Below are 25344 nucleotides of genomic sequence, written 5' to 3'. Positions count from 1 at the left end.
AGGACCTGCTGAAGCTCAGGTGGGTCTTCAGGGGCTCCCTTGGAGTCCGGGGACCTCTTCTGGACTCAACCTTCCAAGGGATCTTGGAGGAAGGTCTTACTACCCGTTTTACAGATGGGACAGCTGAGGCTCAGAGTGTTGAGACCCTCGCCTCAGTCCATGGGGCTCATTCAGAGTGGGCCAAGCCCACCTGGAAGCTCTTACTCTGAGCCAGGCCGGTTCTGCTGCCAACCCCAGGTGCCAACCCTGATGGGGCTCAGGAGGCTAGAGACGGGGGTGGAGGGTGACTTTGAGTCCTCTGAGCAGAGGGAGACCAGCCAAGGGACCTCTTCCCTACCATCAGCCTCCCAGTGATGACAGAGCTCTAAGCCGGAGACAGACTGAAGCCTGTGGGAGCGCCATGGTGAGTGACTCCACTCAGCCGTGGGCCCCAAGGGCCATGGAGGCCTTGGGAGTGCCCACTCAGCGCCCAGGACATGGGCGGGCCGTGGCTCGGGCTCCGGTCACCGGGAAGCTACCTGGTGGCCACAAGTGGGGGTCCCTGCCCAGACTTCACAGTCTGTCTCTGGGGGACACACCGTTTGCGCCCACCCCCTTGCCTGCCAGTGTCTCTGGGGGGCCCATGGGATGGTGGTCACGGAGCGCAGAGGTGTGACGCTTCTTTATTGAACCTAGATCTTTCTTTCAAATGGACAGATGTCATGCAGCCAAGCTCTGTGTGGACAGGGCAGGGCTGCGCGGTGCGGTGGGCACGGGGGAGGGGGACGGGGGGGGGGTCGACAGCTGGAGGTCACTGTGGTCTGGCTACCACCTTCTGAAGGAAGGAGGCCTGCCTGCTGGCGAAGTATCGGATGCTGGGTTCGGGGTTCTTTTTGAGATCCTCAAAAGCTCCAGGAAAGGAGGGACAAGTCAGAGGTACCCTCCACTCCCTGTCTGCCCACAGCCGTGGTGGAGTAGTGCCCTCCTTCCCACGTGGGGTGGGGGCAGTTGGGCACCCAGACCCCGCCTCCTCGGCCTTCCAGGCCTGGGCACTCCCCTTCCCTACCCTACCCGCTGTGTTTGGGGGCCCATGCTCCCTGCTGACACGGATGGGGGTGGATGGAGTAAGGATGTTCCCTTACTGCAGACCAGCAGCTTTATGTCCATGTCACTGACCGTCTGGGACACGGCCTGGGGGTAGTAGCAGATGGTATAACCTGCGCGACAGACGGGGAGCACGCCGGCCCGTGGGAGGGGGCTCCCAAACCTCTCCCCCCTTCCCTCTCTCCCTCTCCCCCTCCCTGGCATAGGGAAGGAGTCCTCCTGTGTGAGGGACTGCTGGAGACAGGGCCAGAACACAGAAGGGCCCGGCCCGGAGAACAGACCCCCGAGACCCCCTCACTCGCCCCTCTCCTCGCTTGCCAGCGGAACCCATGTTCCAGCCACAGTGGAGGATGGGCGAGGGTGAGGGTCGGGGTGCTCAGGCGGGGCAGGCCTGGGGGTCCCTGAGCCCGGCCCCCCGCCCCGCTCACCGAGGAAGAGTGCTGCCCAGATCTTGAGGTGGTGCTGCTGCCTGTGCAGGTAGCTGAGGGCCTGCGCCCAGTAGGTGCCGAACTCGTCCTGGCTGTGGCTCATCTGGGGAGCGTGTCTCTGTCACTCGCTGGGGCCAGAGCCGGCCGGCCCCGGGGACCTGGTGGCCAGCCTCCCATCCCCTCCCCACTGCGGGCCCTCACCAGGCAGCTCCAGAGGAAGTGGCGAGCGCTGAGGCTCTTCTCCCAGGCCAGCGTGCAGAAGAGGGTGTGCGGCAGCCGCCACTGGAGCAGCACGGAGCAGCGGTAGAAGGCGAACTTGGCCTGCTGCGGGGACGGCAGGGAGGGCCGGGCGTGGGCGCCGGCGCCAAGGAAGCTGCAGCGGGCACGGCCCTCCTGGGCGCCCCAGCTCCTTCCCGCTGCCTTCAGGCTGCACTCTGAGCCCGCCCGCCTCCCTGGCCAGCAGCACGGCCCCGCCGGACCGAAGGCAGTGTTCAGTCCCCATCTGCTTGGAAACTGTCTGCTTGTTTATCCCCCCAGTGGCCGGGAGCTGCAGGAAGGCTGAGCGTTTCCTAATGGCCTGGTGCGGGGCAGCAGCTGGCACACGTAGGGCTCAGCCCATATTTCAAGTTCAATCAACCACCTGCGCCTGAGGACATGCCTGGCGCTGGAGACACAGCAGTGAGCAGGACAGATGGTGTCCTGACCACAGACTCACAGCCACATGTGGGCACATGTGTGAGTGCACATGTGTGCACATGGGGAGGAGCAGGAAAACCAGTGAGGGGGCTGGACCCGCCGGCCCAGGGGGTGTCCCTGGCTTTCAGGCAGCCCCCTGCCCACTGTGGGTCCCCAGCCCCACCAAGGCGAAGGCTCGTCGCTGACCACTGACCGTGACGACAGCGGGGCAGTGGTCCTTCAGGTGCAGGAGCAGGGGCACCATGCTCTGGTGCACCTGGGTTCTCAGGCCGCCAAACTTCTGGCCTGTCACCGACGCCACCAGCTCCCCGAACAGTGCCATGGCCGCTGCCCGGACCCCGTCCCGCTCCTGCAAGGCAGAGGCTCGGAGCCCATCCAGACCCACCTTGGACCCTCCACTCCAGAGTGACGTGGGGCCCAGTACCCTCAGCAGGACCCCTTCATCTGGGCTCCAGGCTCCAGGAACAGACCTCAGCCTGCCCCCTCAGACAGGGCTCTGGGGCAGGGATGAGGCTCCCCCTCAGACAGGGCTCTGGGGCAAGGATGAGGCTCCCCCCTCAGTTAGGGCTCTGGGGCAGGGATGAGGCTCCCCCTCAGTCAGGGCTCTGGGGCAGGGAAGAGGCTCCCCCTCAGTCAGGGCTCTGGGGCAAGGATGAGGCTCCCCCTCAGTCAGGGCTCTGGGGCAGGGATGAGGCTCCCCCTCAGTCAGGGCTCGGGGGCAGGGATGAGGCTCCCCCTCAGTCAGGGCTCTGGGGCAGGGATGAGGCTCCCCCCTCAGTCAGGGCTCTGGGGCAGGGATGAGGCTCCCCCTCAGTCAGGGCTCTGGGGCAGGGATGAGGCTCCCCCTCAGTCAGGGCTCTGGGGCAGGGATGAGGCTACCCCTCAGTCAGGGCTCTGGGGCAGGGATGAGGCTCCCCCCTCAGTCAGGGCTCTGGGGCAGGGATGAGGCTCCCCCTCAGTCAGGGCTCTGGGGCAGGGATGAGGCTCCCCCCTCAGTCAGGGCTCTGGGGCAGGGATGAGGCTCCCCCTCAGTCAGGGCTCTGGGGCAGGGATGAGGCTCCCCCTCAGTCAGGGCTCTGGGGCAGGGATGAGGCTCCCCCCTCAGTCAGGGCTCTGGGGCAGGGATGAGGCTCCCCCTCAGTCAGGGCTCTGGGGCAGGGATGAGGCTCCCCCCTCAGTCAGGGCTCTGGGGCAGGGATGAGGCTCCCCCCTCAGTCAGGGCTCTGGGGCAGGGATGAGGCTCCCCCTCAGTCAGGGCTCTGGGGCAGGGATGAGGCTCCCCCCTCAGTCAGGGCTCTGGGGCAGGGATGAGGCTCCCCCCTCAGTCAGGGCTCGGGGGCAGGGCTGTGCTCCCCCCCGCTGCCGGCTCCTGGGGAGGGTCACGGGCCACCCTCCGGGACCTACACTCTTTCCTCTCTCGTGCCTATGGTCGCATCCTGACAGCCCACGTGTCAGGGATGCTGACTCGGGAGGGCGGGCTTATCCCTCTGTCTTCCCCTGAAGGAGAGTCTGTCATCCACAGGGGCTGATGAGTCAGGAGGGTGAGGACACGTGGGGCTGAGACTGAAGGTGTGGCGTTCAGCTGAAGGTGCAGGACAAGTGCCGGCGGCAGCCCCTGGCCGGCCCACCTGTGCCACGCACGCCACACACCCGGGGAGCTGCCCTGCCCCTCCATCTCCCTGCCCCAGGGCGACAGCGGCCTTCGAGGAAGGGCCGGGGGAGGCGCCGGAGGGGCACGAGATGGGGTGCCCGCCCCTCCCGGGTGCACTCACATCATCGAAGAAGGCGCGGGTGTTGATGGCAACGCGGAGGCCCAGGGTCTCCGTGATGTGCGCGCCCAGGCGGTGCAGCGCCTCCGACACGGTGCCCATGATGCGCACCACCACCACCGGCTCGCTGCTCTGGAAGAAGCCCTTGAGGAAGGGCGGCAGCTGTCCGCGGAGCAGGCTTCCCTGTTGGGGGGGCGCCGGTGGGCCGAGCGTGCCTCTGTGGCCCCCTCCCAGACTCCCATCCAGGCCTGGGCACCCGCGCTGTACCCACTCCGCTCCATCTCGCCCTGGCTCTGCCGTCCTGGGAGACGTGCTCCCAGCCCTGCTCTGTCCCCTGGGAGTTGTGGACAGACGGGACAGGCTTCCCCTCTCTGAGACCCTGGGGGGTTAGGGGAGCACTAACCCATGTCAGTCAGCTGCCAGGTCCTTCCTGTCTGTCCCCATTCTGGCCAGAGGGCCCCCCACCAAGTCCTGGAGACCAACTTTCCCTTCCTCCACCCTACCCTGCCTTTGCCCTCATTCCTGGCTTCCCCAGGGGTCAGAGGGGTCTTGGGGGACAGACAAGACAAATTTGGTTGGGTGGGCACCGCTAAAGTCACTGGCATCTCACGTCACAGGGAGGTGGGTGCACCAGTGATGACCCCAGACCTTCTAAGTGGCAGTGACCATTTCCCAGTTTTACATTAAAAAGGAAAAGCTAAGTTCATTTTCTGCCAGTTCTTTCTGCTCCTCTCAGGTGCAATGTGAACTGTCTGGATGAACTGTCAGGAAGTGACATGTCAGCAAATGAACGATTCCTACTGTCAAACGCCTTATCAGGGACTCCTCGTGCAAACTAGGCTGGTTTTGCAACTTTCAAACAAGTTTTCGGCAACTTCATTGGGTTCCTAAACTCTGTTTGGTTCTACAATATTAGATTTATTTTCAGCCAGTGAGTCACTTAACAGCAACAAACACCCTCTGGGCACCACCTGGGTGCTGGGACCCAGGTCCGACTGTGGCCTGGGCCAGCAGAGCAGATTTCTAACGGGAATGACACAACGGCCCCATGTGCCCGGTTGCTCTATGGGGCGTCTGTCACAGCTCCCCGCACCTGCTTACCTTCTCTGGGTGGAAAAGAATGTTCCCTAGGCCCTGTAGGCTCAGCACGCGGATCTCGGGGCTGGGGTCCCTGAGGCTTCGAACCAGCACGGACAGGGCGGCCTCTTTGGGGAGCACCTCCAGCAGGGTGGGGCTGTAGAGGAACTGGGGGGCCCCGGGCAGGCGGGTCAGGCCTGGCAGCCTCTCGCAGGGGGCCTGCGTCTGTGTCTGGGAGCCGGGCTCTAGGACCAGGGCTGGGGCTCGGGGAGGGTGGCTGACCGACCCCGCTCTGGGTATCTTGGTTAATGAGTGTTTGAAACCCAACGCCAAGCTGCTTCAGTCCTTCAGTGCATAGCTGGGGAAACGGGCCCAGAGGGGAAAGGGCCTTGTCTGAGGCCACACAGCGAAGCTGGGAACAACATACTCAACACAGCCTGACTCATGGAGCACCTGGAGACCCAGTCCCTGAGGGATAGCCAGATGTCACTACAGGTTGGCGTGTGGCATCGCACGAGGCTTAGTTCATTATGGAAATGACAAAGGCCCCCACTCTGTCCGGCCATGGCCCAGCTCTCAGCCCCAGGACCCGATACACCCAGCGCCTGTCTGGTTCCAGCCATTGCCCTTTCGGCTTCACCATTCCAGGGGCAGGACCCCATGACATCAGGGCTGGGGGAGTAGAAGACAGTCCCCCAGGATGCAGGTGGAGAGGGCCTGAGACATGGAGACCCAACCAGGAGCCCCTGACTGTGGGCCCCAAGGAGCTGGGAGTGGGAAGGCAGGGTGTGAGGAATCTGTTGGTCAAGGGAGGTCCTGGTGGGTTCAGCTGGAGATGGGGTGCAGGCTGTCCCTGAGGGGCCCCCCAGGCCCCCACCTCTGTGAAGATGATGATGGCCGCCTTCCTATCCCTCTCCTCCCGGCTCCGCAGGTTGGGCAGCAGATGAAGGGTCAGTGCCTTGATCTGCCGGCAGTGGTTCTGCACCATGGCCCTGGGCACAGGGTGAAGGGCGGGCCGGGCTTATGGGACAGCCCATGTCCGCCTTCCCACCACCACCCAACCCAGGGGCCCGGCGGCCAGAAGTGTTGCTGAGCGGAGTGGGCACGCCCCTGTCTGACCTTCTGTTGCTCCCTCTGCACCCACTGGCCACCCACTGGCTGCCAGGTGTGGGCCAAGCGTGGGATGGACAGGGGAGTGGACCTGGCCCTGGTCCCCTAGGAGCCTCCGGCCAAGGTGGGGGCCGTTGCATTCTAGGCTCCCAGGGTGTGCCAGTGAGCCCGCACCGTCCATGCCCCGGCGCCCTCTGTGCACACGCGTGAGTCCTTGGGGCTGTGCTCGCGGCAGGTCCTGGGGGTCGCTGCAGTCCGTAGCCCAGCTTTCTGGGCAGGGATGACCCAGGACGGGCCCCTTCCCCTGGCCCCGCCCCGCCCCTACCTGGCAAGGAGGCCCACGCCCTGTGGGTAGGTGTGGATGGTGGCTAAGAGGTCCCAGGCGCCCTGCAGCTCCATGTGGGCGAAGTCCTGCCAGTGCCTGGTGGTTGACAGCAGGCTCTTCAGTGCCTCCAGCGACATGCTGCAGGGGAGCAGAGGGGTCACTGGGCAGCCTCAACCCCGGGGAGAGTGCCCACCTGCCCTGGGTGGAAAGGTGCCTCCTGGCTTCCGTCTCTGCTCCGGGCCTGGCAGCACCAAGCCTCCCTGGGGCAGCTCGCTGCCGCCCTCCTTCTGCAGAAATGTTGGGGTGTAGGATGGGCAGGGGCTGTCCTGGGAGCGGGGGTGGTTCCAGGGGGAAGCTCCAGATAGGTTAGGTGCGTGGTCAGTGCGAGATGCCCACAGCTGGCTTTTCAGGGCGGAGGCTGAGCGGATAGGGCTGGAGAGAGGAGCAGAGATACCAGGGGGCCAGTGGTTCCCCAAGTTGCAGGGTGGAGGGGGTCTGACTGAGCCTTGACAGACTGTGCCATTTGAATGTGGGGCTGAGAATGCAGGGGTAGTGGACGGGGTGGGACGGCAGCTGGGGGTGTGGCATTACGGGAACCCAGAGAGTGCCAGGACCCTGAAGATGTGGGAAACCGGGTTCTGCTGGCGGTGTGCTTGCGTGGGCTCAAGCGAGTGTGCCAGACTGCAGCATGTTGGGACCGCGTGCGGGTCAGGGACTGTGCTGCCTGAGGGCCCTGTTCTGCCCTCAACTGAGGCCCAGAGTGTCGGCGGCTCGCCCAGGGTCGCCCTAGCATAGAGGCTGCCCAGTCCTCTGCTGCTCCTGACCCTCCTAACACCTAGGGAGGGACCAGCCCCTCCCACAGAAGAAGAAACCCAGGCTGTGAGATGGAGCGACCAGCTCGGAGCACTCACAGCAGGGTAAGGAGGAGATCTTAGATCTCAGAGCCAGGTGGCAAGCAGCATGTCATTATTCATTGCTGATTTGTTACTTGTCAACTGCCAAAACCTAGGACCGCGAATATGATTTTAAATAAAAGAACTTTGAATTAAACTTAAAGCTTTAAGTTGAAAAGACTAATCAGTAAGTGAGAAACAAAAGGAAGCACCCCATGCCACAGTGAGAGATTACTGAACAGTAACTTTATATACTCTCAGGAGAAGACTCTGGAGAGTCCCTTGGACTGCATGGAGATCAAACCAGTCCATCCTAAAGGGAATCAGTCCTGAATATTCATTGGAAGGACTGATGCTGAAGCTGAAGCTCAAATACTTTGGCCACCTGATACGAAGAACTGACTCATTGAAAAACACCCTGATGCTGGGAAAGATTGAAGGCAGGAGGAGAAGCGGGGGAATGAAAGGATGAGGTGGTTGGATGGCATCACTGACTCCATGGACATGAGTTTGAGCAAGCTCCGGGAGTTGGTGATGGACGGGGAAGCCTGGCCTGCAAAGAGTCAGAACGACTAAGTGACTGAAATGAACTGAACTTTATTTGCAAGCTTCCTGGCAGCCAGGGCAAAAAGGGAAATATGTTGGTTTATACCTCTAAGTGGTTGATAGACATGTCTTTGGAATGAGGAGAAATGAGATACTCAGCCCATAATGGATGAAACAAGAGGAATGAGAAGTCCTTCGTAGGGCAGGATGGACATCAACTTGAGAAGGTGCTGGCTGAGAATTGACCAAAGCAGGAAATGTCTCTACAAGAAAGGGGTTCTGTCCATCAGAGATGCACAGGAAGGGGAGGGTCCCGCAGTCAGGGCTGGAGTGGGTGCTTGTGCCCCGGCAGGAAGTGGAGCCAAACCCTCGCTTGTTGGTCCCAGGGGCCAGCCCAGCTCAGCAGGATGCCAGGAGCCTCAGAGGTCCAGGACTAGCCTGACTCTGCCTTGAGTCTTGCATGGCTGTCACAGGTATGGCTGCAACCCCTTCCCCCACTCTACCTACCACGCTCTCGGGGGCAACTACAGGACAGGGGGCTTCTCAACAGCTGTGCCCAGATTCCTCCTCAGCACCTGGCTCCCTCGATGGTACCACTGCCTCCTCCAGGCATCAGACTGGGGACTGCAGCGCTCCGCCTGGGCGGGGCCGCCCTCTGAGGCCTGGGAGCGGCTGCAGACCTCCTCACCGTCCTGGCCAGCTGGCCAGCTTCACTGCTGATTGGCCTGCCCCACTCTCGGGCCCCTGGGGATGGTAGCAGTATTGCAGTTGTCCTCTGGGGGAGGGGGCCCATCCTAGCTCCAGGGAGGGTATGGACCGAGACCTGACTAGCAGGAGCCCCGCCTGCCCCTGTGACCAAGGCGATTGGTTCAGGGGTGAGTGTGTGGGCTAAGCTGGGCCCATGAAAGCCGAGGGACTGAGCCTAGGGTGCCGGTCTATTCTGTGGCTGCTGGGCCCCCACCCTCCTCTTCGGGAGAATCTGCCCAGAGAGAAGCCAAGACCCGAGAGGTGGAAGGGGAGGGTCGATGCTGCTGGAGCATCTTGGTACAGCTGTGTCCGAGCAGAAGGCCCCTGCCCCCCAGTGAGATGACAGACACCCTTGCTGTCTGGGGGAGAGCCTTGCGTGAGACAGACAGAATCCCTGCTCCCCAGAGCCTCCATTATACGGAGCACAGACGACAGCTGTAGATGGCAGAACATAACAGTGGGGAGCAGGACTGCTGTTGTACAGAAGGTGGCTGGGAGCCACAGGAGGTGAGGCTGTCGGGAAGAACATCCCAGGAAGAGGGCACAGCAAGTGCAAAGGCCCTGAGGCAGGAGCGTGGGGCCTGAGGAAGGGTAGGAAGACACTGAGGCTTGAGCAGAGGGTGCATGTGGAGGGTAGGGGTGTGTGGCAGGAAATGAGGTTCTGGAGGTGATGGGGAGTCAGATGCAGGGCCACTGGACCGCTGGAAGGATTCAGCCCTTCTCGGAGTTAAAAGAAGGGGAAGAGGATGGGAGGGTTCCAAGCACAGGTGAGGCCTGATCTGACTTGGGGTGGAGGGCAGCAACGGGGGGCAGGGGAGGAACAGGTGGAGGCTGGCCCCATGGGGGCAGGGGAGGGAAGCTGATGGATGGAGGCGGTTCATCAGAGCTTTCTCCTAACCCTCCTATTTCAGGGAGGAGAACGTTTTATTAGCTTATTAGGGAAGATTCATGCATTTTGCATGGTTGATTTGAATAAAAAAGAACTTCATGTACATTCGAATTCAGAAGCAATATGAGAGAAGTGACATTTTTTTTTCAGTGATGTGCCTTGGGGAGAGCTGTTCAGACTGACAAATCGTGTGAAGCACATCGTAATACAAACAGATGAAAAGAGTCGCCCCAGCGGTTTTTAAAGACTCGCTTAATGGATTTCTCAAGATGCGCCCTAGTGCAGGGGGCAGGCCAGGCGGCCAGCCAGTGCTACCACCCGAGTGAGGGGTGGGGCGCGGACCCTCCCACACGAGTCCTGTCCACGCTGGTCAAGGGTGCAGGCTTGGGGGAGGCTGACAACTGCCCACGACATCAGAGTCAAAAGGTGTCGGGGTCAAGCACTCTGTGCAACAGGCCCTGGTGGGCATTTGCCTGCAGGGCCAAGTGGTCGCTGGGCAGACACCCCTGCCATCCTACGGGCTCTAGGTCAGCAACGCACGGACACTCTGTTTGGCTCGGGGGAAGCCTCTGGCCCGCTCTGAGCCTCAGTTTCCTCATCCGTCAAAGGGAAAGACAACATTTGTCTCTCAGAATCCCCGCAGGGACCACATTTGGGTAAGATATGGTGTGCCATGCGGGCCCCTGGAGTCCTCGTGGGTCAGCTGTCACCGGGCATCTTGGCTGCCAGGCATCCACAGTCACAAGGAAGCGGGGTGCCCACCTGCCTTCCCGGCTGACTGCTGGAGGCAGCTGTGTTTGGAATCACACCTATTGGAGATCCAACTGTGTCCCCAGAAACCAGCAAAGTCCTGACACAGGGTACCTGGGGACACAACCTCATTTGGGTCTTTGCAGGTGGAATCAAGTTACGATGAGGTCAGCAGGGTGGCCCTCGTTCACCAGGACTGACGTCCTCATAAGAAGAGAGCAGTTGAGACAGAGAGGCACACAGTGAAGACGGAGGCAGAGATGGGAGGGGGCGTCTACAAGCCAGGAGCACTCAGGAGGCGGGAAGGAGCCTCCCCTGCAGGTTTCAGAGGAGCGTGGCTCTGCCAACCTTGGATCCGGAGTGCCAGCCCCTGGCACTGCGCGAGAATACCCGCCTGCGGCTCTAGGCTGCCCGGCTGTGGAGCTCTGTCCCTCAGCCCTGGGGAGCCCACGCACTGCCTCTCCGGGGCCCGGCCTTACCTCTGGGGGCCGAGCAGGGCTGTCTCCTGGGCCTCCGTGCCGGGCTGGGGCTCCTGGGGCAGGTTCAGCTCTAGCAGGTAGTGCGTCTGGGAGAGGAGGGCCAGCAGGAGCTCGGGAAAGGCCTCCTGCATGGCCTGCTTGAACTCATGGGCGAACTGCAGCTCGTGCAGGGTGTTCATGGCCTGCAGGGGCGGCAGGGGACGCTGAGGGGGCCTGGGGGCCGGGCCTGCACGCCAGCCTTCCCACAGAACCCACAGCCGACCTCGCCTTCCTGTGTCTGCCCGCTGTCTCCGGGACCACAGCCTGCCTGAGACGTACCTCCTGGGGGCACGGCCCGCCCTCTGGACCCTGCATGCTCCCTGCCCGCCCCCTCCCATTGCTGGCCCTGCAGTGGGTCCTCCGGCCCACCATCCCCATCCGCTCTGCCCTCCGCCCTCATTCACTGCCTTGGGTCTGGCCCCTCTGCCCCGTGGGCTGTGCTCCCTGCAATGCCCCCAACACAGACCCTGGCACATGGCAGGTGCCCAAGAACGAATGCTGGACGAGATACACGGTCCTGGAAGGGGAGCTACCAGACAGCAGCCCTGGGGCCTCCCACACCTGGAGAGGGGCCTTGGGTCCAGAATGTTCTCAAGGTGGGGAGGACGACAAGAGGAGGGCGGGACCCAGGAAGGCGGCCCTGCTGACCCCATGCTGAGTCTGGTTTCCGACAGGGAGGGTCCGGGTCTGGGGGTGTTGAGGGGCCGGGCTGATGGAGGGCTGGCATGGAGACAGGGTGGGCTTCCCCGGGCACCGAGTATGGCCATCACACCCCTCGGCTGGGGGCGGCAGCTTGTTTAGGAGACTCTGCCCACTGCTCAGGGGGCTGGGGGGTGTGAGTGGGTGCTTAGCCCTGGATCAGACAGGGTTGGGGCACAGCTGCGGCCCCGTCAGCGTCCAGCCCAGGTGAGGCACGCTAGGAAACGAGCCCCCTGCTCTTGTGGCTGTGCAAGCAGGGTCTAGGCTTGTGGGGAAAGCTGGGGGTTGGTGAATGGGTATGGACGCCTACAGGAGGGTGGGAGCCGTTGGAGGCAGCCTCTAAGATTCCTCCAGAACCCAACTATGGGGGCAGGGGTTCACTAATCTCTCCATGCCCTTCCTCACTGCCTGCACCTGGCTGGAGGGGTCCAGGGCCCTCGGTCGGGAAGTGGGGAGCTGGGCCTGGACCCGGGGCCTGTATGGTCGGCTCCCAGCTGGGCCACCTCGTCCAGGCCAGGCTGAGTATGGGGCTCCCCCTCCCCAGGGCCTGGCACACACAGTGGGTGCCTCACACCCATGTGTGACTGAACACACTCGAGCAGGCAGCTGGGCCGGCACGTGGGGTGGTGGGGGCAGACTCACGGCCAGGGAGTGCAGGTAGGCCTTCTTCTTGGGCTGGGGGCTGCCGCCGCTGATCCTGGTAGGCAGGGGCCGCTTCAGCAGCCAGCCCAGCAGCACGGCCAGCACCCGGTGGCTCACGGCTTGCTCGGCACCCAGGGCCCTCCACAACCGGAAGGTGTGGCTGCAGGCAAAGGGTGGCCGTGAGGGTGGTGCTGAGACTCTGGCCAGCCCAGCCTGGGTCACAGCAGCAGCCACTGTGCCCAGGGCCTCAGGTGCCTGCAGCAGGGTGCCGAGCTGAACCCTGGCAGGATGGGTGGGTGAGATGGGGGAGGGGCACTAGGGCCGGGGCCAGGACTGCGGTGTGTGCGGCCCGCGGCCTGCAGCAGAGGTGGGGCTGGCTGCCCTGGCCCGTGTTCTGGGGTCTTCCCTCTTTCAGGCCCCTCTCATCCCAATGGCCAACTCTGTCACCCTCCATGGTGCCCAAGTACAGTCAGGACAAGTCTAGCTGGTACCCAGAGCTGTCACCCTCTGACCCCTGCCCTTTGACCTCCAGCACCTGGCTGCCTTCCCTCCTCTCCTGCCTCTGGGCCTCCTCACAGGGCCTGTTCCTGCTCAGCCTTTAGGGCCTGCCATACAGTGGCCGTTTCCTTCTAGGCCTGGGTTTGCTGGGGACCACCAGCTCCCTGGGGCCTGACCTGGGCCAACTTAGGGGCCGTCGCTGGTGTGTGTAGGGCTTTGCAGAGACCTTGTGCCCATTTTGCGCATGAGGAAACCGAGGACTAGAGACAGGTGTACCCTGATCAGGGCCCTGCCTCATAACCAGAGGTCAGGCGTGTCTAGTCCCATGGCCTTTCCACCTGGTCTGGGGGTGTGACCATCAGGGGAGGAGTGTAAGTGGAGATGAGGCCTGAGGTCAGCCCTGCAATCCCCGAGCTAAGAAGTCAGGGGACGGGAGGAAGCAGCCAGGAGGCTGAGCAGCAGCAGCCGGGGATGTGTAGTGAGGGTCAGGCAAGTGTGGGTCTGAAAGCCACGTTAAGGAAGCATTCCCAGCCCAGAAATAAGCCCACACAGACGTGCTCAACTAATTTACGACAAAGGAGCCAAGAATATACAATGGGGAAAGGACAGTCTCTTCAACAAATGGTGTTGGGGAAACTGGGCAGCCTCATGCAAAATAATAAAACTGGACCTCTATCTTACCCCAAATACAAAAATGACGTCTAAATGATTAAAGACTTGAATGTAAGACCTGAAACTGTAACTCCTAGAAGTAAACATAGGCGGTAGGCTCCTTGACATCAGTCTTGGCAATCAGTCTTTGGATCTGACACCAGAAGCAGAGGGAACAAAAGAAAGAATCAACAAGCGAGGCTGCATCAGACTGAAACGCCTCTGCACGACAATGGAAGCCATCGAGATGAAAGGCAACACAGTGAATGGGAGAAAATATTTGCAAATCATACTTACGAAAAGGGGTTTTAATATCCAAACATATGAAAACACACACAACTCAATATCAGAAATAAACAAAAGCTCCCCACACCGTCCAATTAAAACATGGGCAGAGGATTTGAACAGACACTTTTCCAAAGAAAGTCTACAGACGGCCAACAGGTCCATGAAAAGATGCTCTGCGTCTCTCATCATCAAAGAGATGGGAGTCAAAACCACAATGAGCTGTCAGCTCACACCTGTTATCAAATCGACAGGGAATAGTGAGTGCTGGCCAGGATGTGGAGAAAATAGAACCCTCATGCTCTATTGGTGGAAATGTAAATTGGTACAGCCATTATGGAACACAGTATGAAGATTCATCAAAACACTAAAAATCGGACCACCACATGGTCTCACTTATGGGACTTTATATGAAGAATATGAAAACACTAATTTGAAAAGATATGTGAGCCCCCATGTTCATAGCAGCATTATTTATAATTGCCAAGATACGGAAAAGACATAATTGCCCATCAACAGACACACACATGCTGTGGTTGTTTAGTTGCTAAGTCGTGTCCAACTCTTTTGTAACCCCCTGGACTGTAGCCTGCCAAGCTCCTCTGCCATGGGATTTCCCAGGCAATAATACCGGAGAGGGTTGCTATTTCCTTCTCCAGGGGATCTTTGCTGACCAGGGATCAAACCCACGTCTCCTGCATTGACAGGCAGATTCTTTACCACTGAGCCACCTGGGAAGCCCTATGTGTGTGTGTGTATGTGTAAAATGAAATCTCATTCAGCCATAAGAAAGAAGGAAAGCTTGCCAATTGAGATAACATGTATCGGCCTTGAAGGTATTATGTTCAGTGAAATAAATCAGAGAGAGGAAGACAAATACCACATGATCTTGCTTATACATGGAATCTAAATGAAACCAAAATCCAGCCCAAAGAAACAAAACACAAGCTCCTCTCTACAGAGAACAGGTTGGGGGTTGCTAGAGGTGAGGAGTCGGAGGTAGGCGAAATGGGGGAAGAGGATCAAAAGGCAGAAACTTCCAGTTACGACATAAATAAGTCACAGGGATGTAACATAGTGCAGGGCGACCGTAACTGCTAATACTGTATTGCATATTTCCAACTTTTGCCATTTTACAAGTTCTCGTCACAAGGACAAAGATCTGCAACTAGGAATGACGATCTGTAACTAGGAATGATGATGACTGCTGACTAGACTTACTGTGGGGATCATTTCACACCCCCACCCCCAACAAAAAAGAAATAAGAAAGAAAGAGTTCCTGGGGGCGAGAGTGGTTGACATGAAGACATACAAGAACCTGAAAGCTTATCAGAAAGTGACAGAAGCTAACCTAAAAAGGCTACACAGGATGATTCCAGCTCTATGACATTCTGGAATAGGAAAAACCATGGAGACAGTCAAAAGATCAGAGGTTGCCAGGGGTTTGGAGGGAGGGAGGGATGAACAGATAGCGCACAGGGGGCTTGGGGCCACAGATCTGCTCTGTTTGATACTATAATAGTCAATACCTGTCACTGCACACTTGTCCCATAGAATGTACACCCCCAAGAGTGGACTGTAATGTAAACTATAGACTTGTTAATATATCAGTAATGGTTCATCAAGTATAATATGCCTACCATACTGAGGCAAGACGTTACCAAGAAAAGAGCCTGGCAGGAGAGGGAAGTAGATGGGAACTTTGCAACTTCTGCTTAATTTTTCTGTAAATCTAAAACAGCTCCAAAAACAGTCTATTAAAAAAAAAGTGGAAAGAGACATACAATACAATCTTAAAGAAAGAAGAACTGGTGTTACTAGATTTAGGTTAGAATAGAGAATTTAGACCTAAAAATCTACATTAGTGAAAAAAGGCCAGTGAAAAAAGTCTTCGAAGACTATATGCATCGTGATGTTCTTTATATAAATTAGAGAAACTGCAACTAAAATGTTTTAAGAATATGTTTGGATGCAAACACACTATATAAAATGAAAGGAAAAGAATGGAGACCCTTGGGTGGGTGAGCAGGGGATGGAGCCAGTGAGGGTGGGCAGCCTGGTCCTTAGGTGCAGTTCATAACCAGGGCCCTGGCTTTCGTCCAGACAAGGGCCTCCCAGGTGCGCATTCGATTACCGAGAAGAATCCCTGTTCTGAGTAAAGAACTAAATTAAAGAAAGCAGGCCACGCCTAGAGCCAGGGTGGGTGAGAGTGACCAAGCAAGGGTTACTCCCAGTCCAGCTCTGAGGGCCAATCCAATAAAACCAGTCGCCCAAGGGTGAACGGGGAAAAAGAAAACGAGGAAGCTAGGCGATGATTCTAAAGTTTACGGAGAAAGGCAAAGGGCCACGAGTGGCCAGGACAGCCTTGCAGGAGGAGGAGGAGGGGGAGCTTTCTGGATCGGGGAGGTGAATCGTTCTAAAGCTGTAGGAATGAGAACCTTGGGTGCTGGCCCGGCACAGACAGCAGTGCCAGGCAGAGAGCCTGAAGGCAGGGCCCGGCACACGGCCCTCAGTTGGGCAGTCGGAGGGCTGAATGAGAAAGGCAAAGTCTGGGGTGCTTTTTTGGCCGGTGCCATGTGATGTGTGGGATGTTAGTTCCTCAAAGAGGGGTTGAGGGCCCCCTGAACTGGGAGAGCAGTCTTAACCACTGGACCGCCAGGGAAGTTCCCACACTCTAGGACTTCTATAAGGTAACATCTGAGAATAAATGATGGACCTGGGAACTCCTCTTCATGAAAGGATCTAGTGATGGAGAGACAGGAAAGCTGAAAAGTGGAGAAGATATGTAATATAATAATCAACAGAGACCTTGTATCCAGATTATATAAAGAATTCCTAGAAGTTGATAAGAAAAAGAGGGACAACCCAACAGAAAAATCTGTAGGATACTTGAACAGGCATCCCAAAGAAGATGCCCCAATGGCCAAAAATTGCATGAAAAGATGTACAACCTCATTATTTAATCAGCAAAATGAAAGTTAACATGGAAATATGATTAATACCACACACCAGATTGACTAAAATTTTGATGGTTGACTAAAAGGTTGATGTTAAGTGTCAGTGAAGACATGGAGTAACAGGAACCACATACATAAAAGTACTGTGGGTGTGAGAGGTGGTCTAAGCATGTCGGGAGTATTTCACATCATGTTAGGTGAGCGACATGCCTGCACAAGGAAGCTGAGTGTGGGTGTGTCTCAGGACACACGCATGTGCAGCGTCACAGCAGTGTTAGGCACAGACCCAAACTCAGACGTCCGTCCACGCTGACAAGGGGAGCTGGTGTTTACCAAGATGGGACATGATACGGCAACTCAGAGTGAGTGAACTCCAGCTATAGGTAACATAACGGGATGAATCTTAAACACAAAATGTTGCGGGGGGGGCGGGGGCGGAAACCAGACAACAGTGGAATACTAGAAGGGCACAAATCACACAATTCTGTTGATACTTTTAGGACATGCCACCATTATTTCACGTGCTCCTGAGAAAGGACAGCAATCCAAGATGGGAGTCTAATAAGGACCCCATCATAAAGGCTGGACCCCATGGGCTGTGTGTACCCCAAGGTAAATAGGATAAAACAAGAGAAGATAAAATGTCTGTCCGGCAAGAAGAAATAACAAGAAGACCCGGTGCTCACTCAGCCTGTGAAGGGAAGAAGAGGGTGCGCCTGAGAATCTGAGCCACAAAACCCACACAGGGCTCTGAATTCACACCACCAGTGTGGGCCCCCCAAAACCCTCCAGCAGGGACTTCAAAATTTGCACTGGTCTCTGGCTGAGAGTGCACCCAGGTGACTGAGAACCCCTCCACCCCCGCCAGCCCAGGTAAAGGCGGCATCAGTGTAAAATGTGCTCCCACTGCATAGATGTTGACGTATGAAAAATGTGCTTCTTAGCACTGAGGAAACCAGATATAAATTCCAGTATGGGTAAAACTGATCTATAGACCTGAGCAGCTGAGGACAACGGTGGCTGCCGGGGTCCCCTCACCTCTCAAAATGTCCTTGAGAAACAATCCAGCAAGAAGAAGAGTAAAGCTACACCATGCCACAGTGTGCCTTGAGAGATACTGCAAGCGGGAGAGAGCTACGCCAGCCCAGCCTGCAATGTCTCGTTCTCTCAACCACCCCTGCTCCTCCACAAAGCTCTGCAGCAGATAAAGGCAGGCTGGAGAAACCCTAGAGAGGAGAGGGGACGGGAGCTGCTAACAGGGCTCGGAGCTGATCTAAATCATCTTCAGGGAGACGAGGTCCATCTTAAGCCTGAGAATATCAAACAACAAAAAGAAGGAGAGCAAGTAAATCAGAGCATGGATCCCAGGAAAGGGACCGAAAAGGACGCTCATCTGGGAGGGCAGCCTTCAAGACACACAGCTTTGGGGAGGAAAGAAAGGGCAGAAAAGAAAGACGCACCCTTTGAAATTGGTTAGTGAAAGGTAAAGGTGTGAAATAGGAAAAATTCAAGGACCTGCACGAGAAGAAGGGCACCCCCGAGAGTGGAGGATACACGGCCCTCTCACCTGCCACCAAAACTAAAAATCTGCGAAGTTATCTGGCCTTTGCTATGCTGACAGAAGAGGGTGCCATTGAATTTGAAATCCTACAAAACACTCCAATAGTGTTGTATATAAACAGGAGAAAAATTAATAGATTCACAGAGTTATTGCAACCCTTCCCTTGAAAACAGAAAACACAGATCCAATAAGAAAATTCCTCCCCTGATAAACAATCATGATGCAGAAAAAAAGTGTAAGAAAACACCTCTCCTGCAGGTAAATATACTCAAGCAAGCATTTAAAGACATGAAAAACCACCTTGAATTATAAATTCAAAAAGGACCAAGAAACACCCTCTAGTAAGAAAGGGAAAAAAAGAGTTGACTGAACTCAGAAGTGAAAAAAAATTATAAGGTGCTCAAGAGAGATAAGACTCAAGTGAAAATTTAGGAAGGAACATTGATGAAGAGTAGAGAGACCACCAAGACAATAAAGATGAATTTAAGAGAAGCACTAAGGGTCACAGAGAAAGTAGTAGAAATGGAAGACAGGTGAAGAAAGAACAGCATTTGAATCTCTGGAGTTTCTGAAAAAGGAAAAAAGCAATGGGACAGAACCAATATTTAAACTTATTACCAAGAGAGAAGAGGGCGAGGCACACTAAGGTACAAACTTTCAGTTACAAAATAAGTAAGTCATGGGGATGAGATATGCAGCATGGGGAATTCAGTTAGTGATAATGCAATGCCTGTGTGCGGACAGCATTTGGAAATGTATAGAAACTGAATCACCATGCTGTGCATCGGGAACTAGCACAGTGTCGCAGGTCAGTTATACTTTCAAACAAACAAACTCATAGAAAGACAGACCAGACTTGTGGCTGCCAGAGGCGAGGGGTGGGGATGGGGGAATCAGATGAAGGTGGTCAAAAGGACTTCCAGTTATAAGATAAGAAGACTAGGGGTGCAACATACAACATGATTAATTAACACCGCTGCATGTTATGTGTGGAAGTTACGGAGAAAGGAAATCTAAGAGCTCTCATCACAAGGAAACATAATTTTTCTATTTCTTTTGTTTTGTATCTATACGAGATGATGAATGTTCACTAAATTATTGTGGTAATCATTTCATGATATATGTATGTCAAATCATTATCCTGTCTACCTTAAACTTACCCAGTGCTGTATGTCCAATTATGTCTCAATAAACTGGAAGAGAATAATTACAACCTAGAGAACTTTCTAGAAATGTTAGAGACTTAAATCTACATACTCAAAAGACTTAACAGGTACCTGGGAAAATGAACACAGAATGGTCTAATCTAGACATTTCTTAGTAAAATTGTTGAATTTCAAAGATAAAGAAAACAATTTCCAAAGTCTCCAGGCCAAAAGATAACTTACAAAAACAACAAAACAAAACAAAACAACTGTCATGAGGCTTTTCAAAAACAAAGCAAAGCAACAGCTGAGCAGCACTTTAAAAAATTAGAGACTCCTGGGCAGTCCAGTGGTTAAGACTCCATGCTCCAACGCAGGGCGCTTGGGTTCAATCCTTGGTTGGGGAACTAGGATCCTGCATTCTGCATGGTGTGGCCAAAAAAAAAAAAAAAACCAAAAAACTTAATAAAAGAAAGTGTGAACCAAGGATTTTATATTCAATCAAGCCACCTTTCAAGTAAACAACTTTCAACATAAAATAAGCTAGGGCATTCTGAATCCATGAGCCTTCTTGAGGAAACTGTCAGAGCATTAACTTTGTCAAGCTACGGGATGACCTAAAATCTTTGGCAAAGGGACTTAGGGTGAGCGTGTGTACTCACTAAAAACCAACGTGGGAGGAGTAGAGTGCAAATTTTGACAAAGAACTGTGCAAATGAAAACACAGATGGACAGGGATGAATAATCTCACTGGTTGTTACCCGGGCATGGGTGGGAGTTTAAGGATATCAGTAAAAATGGGTAAACCAGATGTTAAAAAGTTAAATAAGAAAACAAGGGACTAAGGACACTAAAATAGGTTAGGAGTACAAAGGTAACAATTAGGATAAAAATACAACTCTTGCTAAATAAAAAAAAACAGCCAAAGATCAAAGAATACACATCTCAGAAAAACATGTAGCAAATAAAACACATGCGATTACAAAATATTATGACAGAACTGAGATTTGACACATCAATAAATGTCATATCAATAAATGTGAACGGACTTAACTCATCTATTAAAATCAAAAGATTTTCAATTTGATCATAGGTCAAGACCGAACTACGTGCTATATGTATGATGACACCTAAAACAAATGGATTCTGAAAGGTTAAATGAAAGCACAGACAAATGAATACTGGGCAAATGGGGAAAAATGGGAAAGTGGGGGACGTGATTCTGATAACAAAATGGAATTCAAGTCCTTCAAGCATTAAATGTGACAAGGCAGGGCACTTTTTAATGCTGAAAGTCACGATCCATAAAGAAGATATAACACTTATGAATATGTATACACCAAATAACATGACAACCTTATGAAGTATTAATAAAAACCACAGGAGATGGAAGGATACATAGATAGAAACGTATTAATAATAGGAAACTTTAACACACCACTCTCAGTACAAGACAGATCAAATAGACACAAGGAGGTAGAAGACCTAAACAACAGAATCAATAAAGTAAATCTTTATAGCAAGTCCTAAACCTGATAACAGGAAAAAAAAAAAAAGAAACACCCTTTCAAGTGCCCATAGAATATTCACAAAAATTGTTTAAAAGATAAGTAAATTACATAAACCAGAAATATTTGATGACATTCTCTGATCACAATGCAATAAAACTAGACATTGATAATAAAAACAAAAAGTCCCTTCCATATGAAAATTAGAAATCTTCCTGGAAACAGGTCCTGGGTTCTGGGAGCTTGTGAGAGTTCTCTTCTGGTGGCTTACGATTTTTCAGGGGAATGGAAGCAAGGCCGGTGGCTGAGTGTGAGGCGGGGACAGAGGTGTTGAGGACGGAGGAGAGGGGAGGGTGGGGAAATGTGGTTTCTGGGCCACGCTGTGGGCTCCGTGGTGGTGTGTGGCTGGGGATTTAGAGGGCGGCTCTTTCCTGCACTTGGCTGCACAGGTGCAGGTGTGGAGTAGATGGAGCCAGTTGAGTTTTGCAAGTTAAGCGTGACAAAGGGGCCAAGGGGCTTGGGGTGTGTGCAGGGAGCTACTCTGACATCGAAAGGCAGGTTCTATGCTGGCAAGGAGGCAGGTGAGGACAGGGGAGGGGCCGTGAGGAGGTGAGCAAGGTAGCAAATGTGGAGGTCCCGGAGGGCAGAGGCTCACTGGTCGGGGGTGGGTACCAGACGGAGTGAGGCGGCAGGGGGTCAGGGTAGGGGACAGTTGCTTGAAACCGAAGGTGACTGAGCTGAGGCTATGACTGTGGGAGGGGCCGGCTGAGGGAGATGGGAGAGGAGGTCCAGGTGTTGAGGCATCAGGGCGAGCAAAAGATGCTGGCATCCCCAAGATCAAGGCAGCGGGAGTGAGTGAGAGGGTGTCGGCGACCAGGAGCTACAACCTCAAGGTTCCGGGAGTGACCCAGGGCAGGTGCGTGGTGGCTGGGTAAGCAGATGATATAGACTGAAGACCTGGGATTCAGAACTGGGATTTTAGAGATAAAGTACTGTCTCCAGGCTCAGGGGCCTGGGGACTGCAGTGCCACTGGGGGGCGGGGGGAGGGGGAGGGTCCCTGAGGAGCAGGAAGGATGGGGGGTTTGGTGTTGACAGCGGTCTTGCCGGGAGCACCCAGGATCCCGGGCCCCTCTCCACCAGGTGATGGGTGGTGGTGACTGGGCGGGGCGTTTTATGGGGTCACCGAGAGAAGGGATGGTGTGTGGTGCCTCCCCAGGGCTGGCCCCGGGAGGTGCACAGTAAATGAACAGGGCAGTGCTCCCTCTGGACTCCCAGCCCTGTGGCCGTTAGTGGGCAAGCAGGAGGGCAGAGCAGGGTGCCCTCTGCCTGGGGGAGGATGGACGGTGGACAGTGGGGCGGGGAGGGAAGGAGGGCTGGGCACCTGTCCAGGGAGATGGAGAAGTCCAGGAAGGTGGCCACCAGCTCGGAGGTGTGGTTCCGGGCCAGAAGGGTGATGGCCTGCAGGGCATTTTCCTTGGCCTGGGGGATGCGGACGGAGCAGAGCTGCAGGTGGATGGCCTGGCCCAGGGTGGCAACCTGTGCAGGGGGGAAGAGTATGGGGAGAGGGCTGGTCTGGGCAGGGGGCCAGGCCCCGCCTCGGGGGGCCTGAACGGGGAGGGAGGAGCTGCCCAGTGGGCGTGGAGCCCCTTCAGGTAGCTGCTCTCCTGAGGGGGAAGCACAGCCCTGCCCTGGGGGCTCTAAGAGGGAGGTCTGATGGGGAGGCTCTTCTTTGCCCTGGGCATGAGTCAGAAGGGGACCCTCGGGCAGATAGGGGGACAAGCAACATCTGCACAGCATTTGGGGTCGTCCAAGTCTGTCTAAACATTGCCCAATCGCTGAAGGTTCAGACACACCCAGGGGCTAGAGCCTCTAGCCCCTGTCTTGGGGTTGGGGGGACAGGGTGTCTGCCTTACGTTCAGATGACATCGTGTCCTGGTCATCACTTTGGTACCTGCTGCTCTGATGTCTGGCAGGCCCCTCCCCTTCCACTTTCGGGTCTCATTATTCATCCATTCATGCCTGGCTCCAAGAGCACCCCCCTGAGGCATCAGTCATCCTCTATCTGGCGGTCCCCCCAGGGGCCTGCGCTGCCCCTCCTCATCAGTCTGGAGTCAGATTCAGAGCTCCTGGAGGGTCTGGGCTGCGCCTTCCTCCCCCCACTCCCATCCCATCCCTGCTCCATCAGCCCATGTCTGCCCCAGACCCAGCGAACCCTGGGACACCTGGGTGGGCCATTCTGTCCTGCATTCACTCACTCACTGGAACCCATCAGAGGGGGGGGTCTGGGTCGCCCCCTCAGGCCCAAGCTTGGGGATGCTGCCTGGGCCCCGAGGCCCTAACCCCTGGGTGCTGATGCTGAGCCCGCCCCCCTGCCCCCTGCCCCGCCCTAGTGGGCCCTCCGCGGAGCCCCACTGCCCTCACAGTCTCCAGCTTGGCCCCATGCTCCTGGATGGCAGTGAGCAGCATGTCGGCGGCTGCCTGCACGCGGAAGGGGCTGGTGGAGCCCAGGCCGTTGACGGCCGTCCAGATGAGGTCAGTCAGCTCTGCCATCGTGAGATGCTTCATGATATCCTGTAGCGGTGGGAGGGAGGGCTGTCACCATGGTCCACGGCACTGGGCACCCTCCTGCTTGGCTGCGCTCATACCCTGACTCAACGCTCCAGGCTCCCCAAGTCTCTAAGCACCGCCAGACGCCCGAGCCCCACACCTCTGGGGTCCCAAGTGCTCCCATATTGCAGTGTGCTCTCCCGCATGTCTCTCTGAGCCAGCCACAGCCCAGGGGCAACTGATAACCAAAGGAAGACGGAATGCTGTTGGTGGAGTCATACTTGGGAAGGCTGACCGAACACGCCAATGCTTGCGAAGATGGTCAGATGGTAAAATGTTCCTGGGCATGTCAGGGTATTTGTTGAGATGTCTGAAAGTGTGTTAGGGTGTTTGCATGTACATCAGATATAAAAATATATGAATGTTAGACTATTTATTATTAACAGAATCTTACTGTTCTAAAATTTTGGTAAAATGTTTGTGAGAATGTTAGTTTACCAGTTGTTGATTAGGAGGGGAGGATAACTTTAATGGCATATTTGTTCAGTTCAGTTCAGTCCCTCAGTAGTGTTTGACTCTTTGTGACCCCATGGACTGCACCACGCCAGGCTTCCCTGTCCATCACTAACTCCCAGAGCTTGCTTAAATTCACGTCCATTGAGTCGGTGATGCCATCCAAATATCTCATCCTCTGTCGTCCACTTCTCCTCCTGCCCTCAATCTTTCCCAGCATCAGGGTCTTTTCTAGTGAGTCAGTTTTTCACATCATGTGGCCAAAGTCTTGAAGCTTCAGCATCAGTCCTTCCAATGAATATTCAGGACTGATTTCCTTTAAGATTGATTGGTTTGATCTTCTTGCTGTTCAAGGACTCTCAAAGTCTTCTTCACAGTTCAAAAGCATTAATTATTCAGCCCTCAGCTTTCTTTATAGACCAACTCTCACATCCATACACGACTACTGGAAAAACCATAGCTTTGACTATACGGACCTTTGTCAGTAAAGTAATGTCTCTGCTTTTTAGTATGCTATCTAGGTTTGTCATAGCTTTTCTTCCAAGGAGCAAGCATCTTTTAATTTCATGGCTGCAATCACCATCTGCAGTGACTTTGGAGCCCAAGAAAATAAAGTCTGTCACTATTTCCATTGTTTCCCCATCTATTTGCCATGAAGTGATAGGACTGGATGCCATGATCTTCATTTTTTGAATGTTGAACTTTAAGCCAACTTTTTCACTCTCCTCTTTCACTTTCACCAAGAGGCTCTTTAGTTCCTCTTCACTTTCTGCCATAAGGGTGGTGTCATCTGCATATCATTATTGATATTTCTCCCTGCAATCTTGATTCCAGATTATGCTTCATCTAGTCTGGCATTTCACATGATGTACTCTGCATATAAGTTAAATAAGAAAGGTGACAATATACAGCCTTGATGGACTCCTTTCCCAATTTGGAACCAGTCTGTTGTTCCATGTCCAGTTCTAACTGTTGCTTCTTGACCTGCATACTGGCATATTTGTAGCTAAAAGTAACTTTTTGTGTTAGAATATTAGACTACTATATAAATCTGGTTAGATCATTTATTTTAAGATTGCATTTAAAATCATTTGCTAAAATGGTAAGTTTTGGTTAAAGTTCTAGCATTAGAGTGTTTTTGAAGAAATTTAATCTGGAACGATGGTTAGACACTCAGAATCCCAGAATACTACAATCTCAGGTTTGCTAAGGACTTGTGAGTATCTTATTTTAGTCCAGGGCGTGAATAAAATGTGAGCTGGAGGTGGCAGTAATGGTGGTTCTGTGGTTATGGTGGTGTGGTGGTAGTGTTAGTCATGGTGGTGGTGATGGTAATGCTGTTGGTGGTGCTGTTAGTGATGGTGGTGATGGTGGTGGTGGTGATGGTGGTGGTGGTCGTGGTGATGGTGATGCTATTAGTGATGGTTATGGTGGTGGTGTTGGTGATGGTGGTGATGGTGATGGTGGTGGTGATGGTGGTGGTGATGTTGATGGTAGTGGTGATG

The 25344-nt window shown here is 54.8% G+C and overlaps 1 protein-coding gene across 1 annotated transcript in view; it reads right to left on the bottom strand.

Annotated features, from left to right (window-relative positions):
* Positions 1-790: 790 nt before the first annotated feature.
* LOC133042249 (maestro heat-like repeat family member 5) overlaps positions 791-25344 on the bottom strand; it is a 65378-nt gene continuing 40824 nt past the window's right edge. The window contains 13 exon segments of the mRNA XM_061122782.1: positions 791-888; positions 1122-1196; positions 1512-1614; positions 1713-1835; positions 2401-2556; positions 3980-4159; positions 5078-5221; positions 5931-6045; positions 6489-6632; positions 10793-10974; positions 12173-12332; positions 22161-22315; positions 23201-23350. Coding sequence (XP_060978765.1) covers positions 791-888; positions 1122-1196; positions 1512-1614; positions 1713-1835; positions 2401-2556; positions 3980-4159; positions 5078-5221; positions 5931-6045; positions 6489-6632; positions 10793-10974; positions 12173-12332; positions 22161-22315; positions 23201-23350 — 1785 coding nt within the window.

Source organism: Dama dama, chromosome 21, assembly GCF_033118175.1.
Source record: "Dama dama isolate Ldn47 chromosome 21, ASM3311817v1, whole genome shotgun sequence".
Lineage (NCBI taxonomy): Eukaryota > Metazoa > Chordata > Mammalia > Artiodactyla > Cervidae > Dama > Dama dama.
This window is presented reverse-complemented; position numbering and strand designations above follow the sequence as displayed.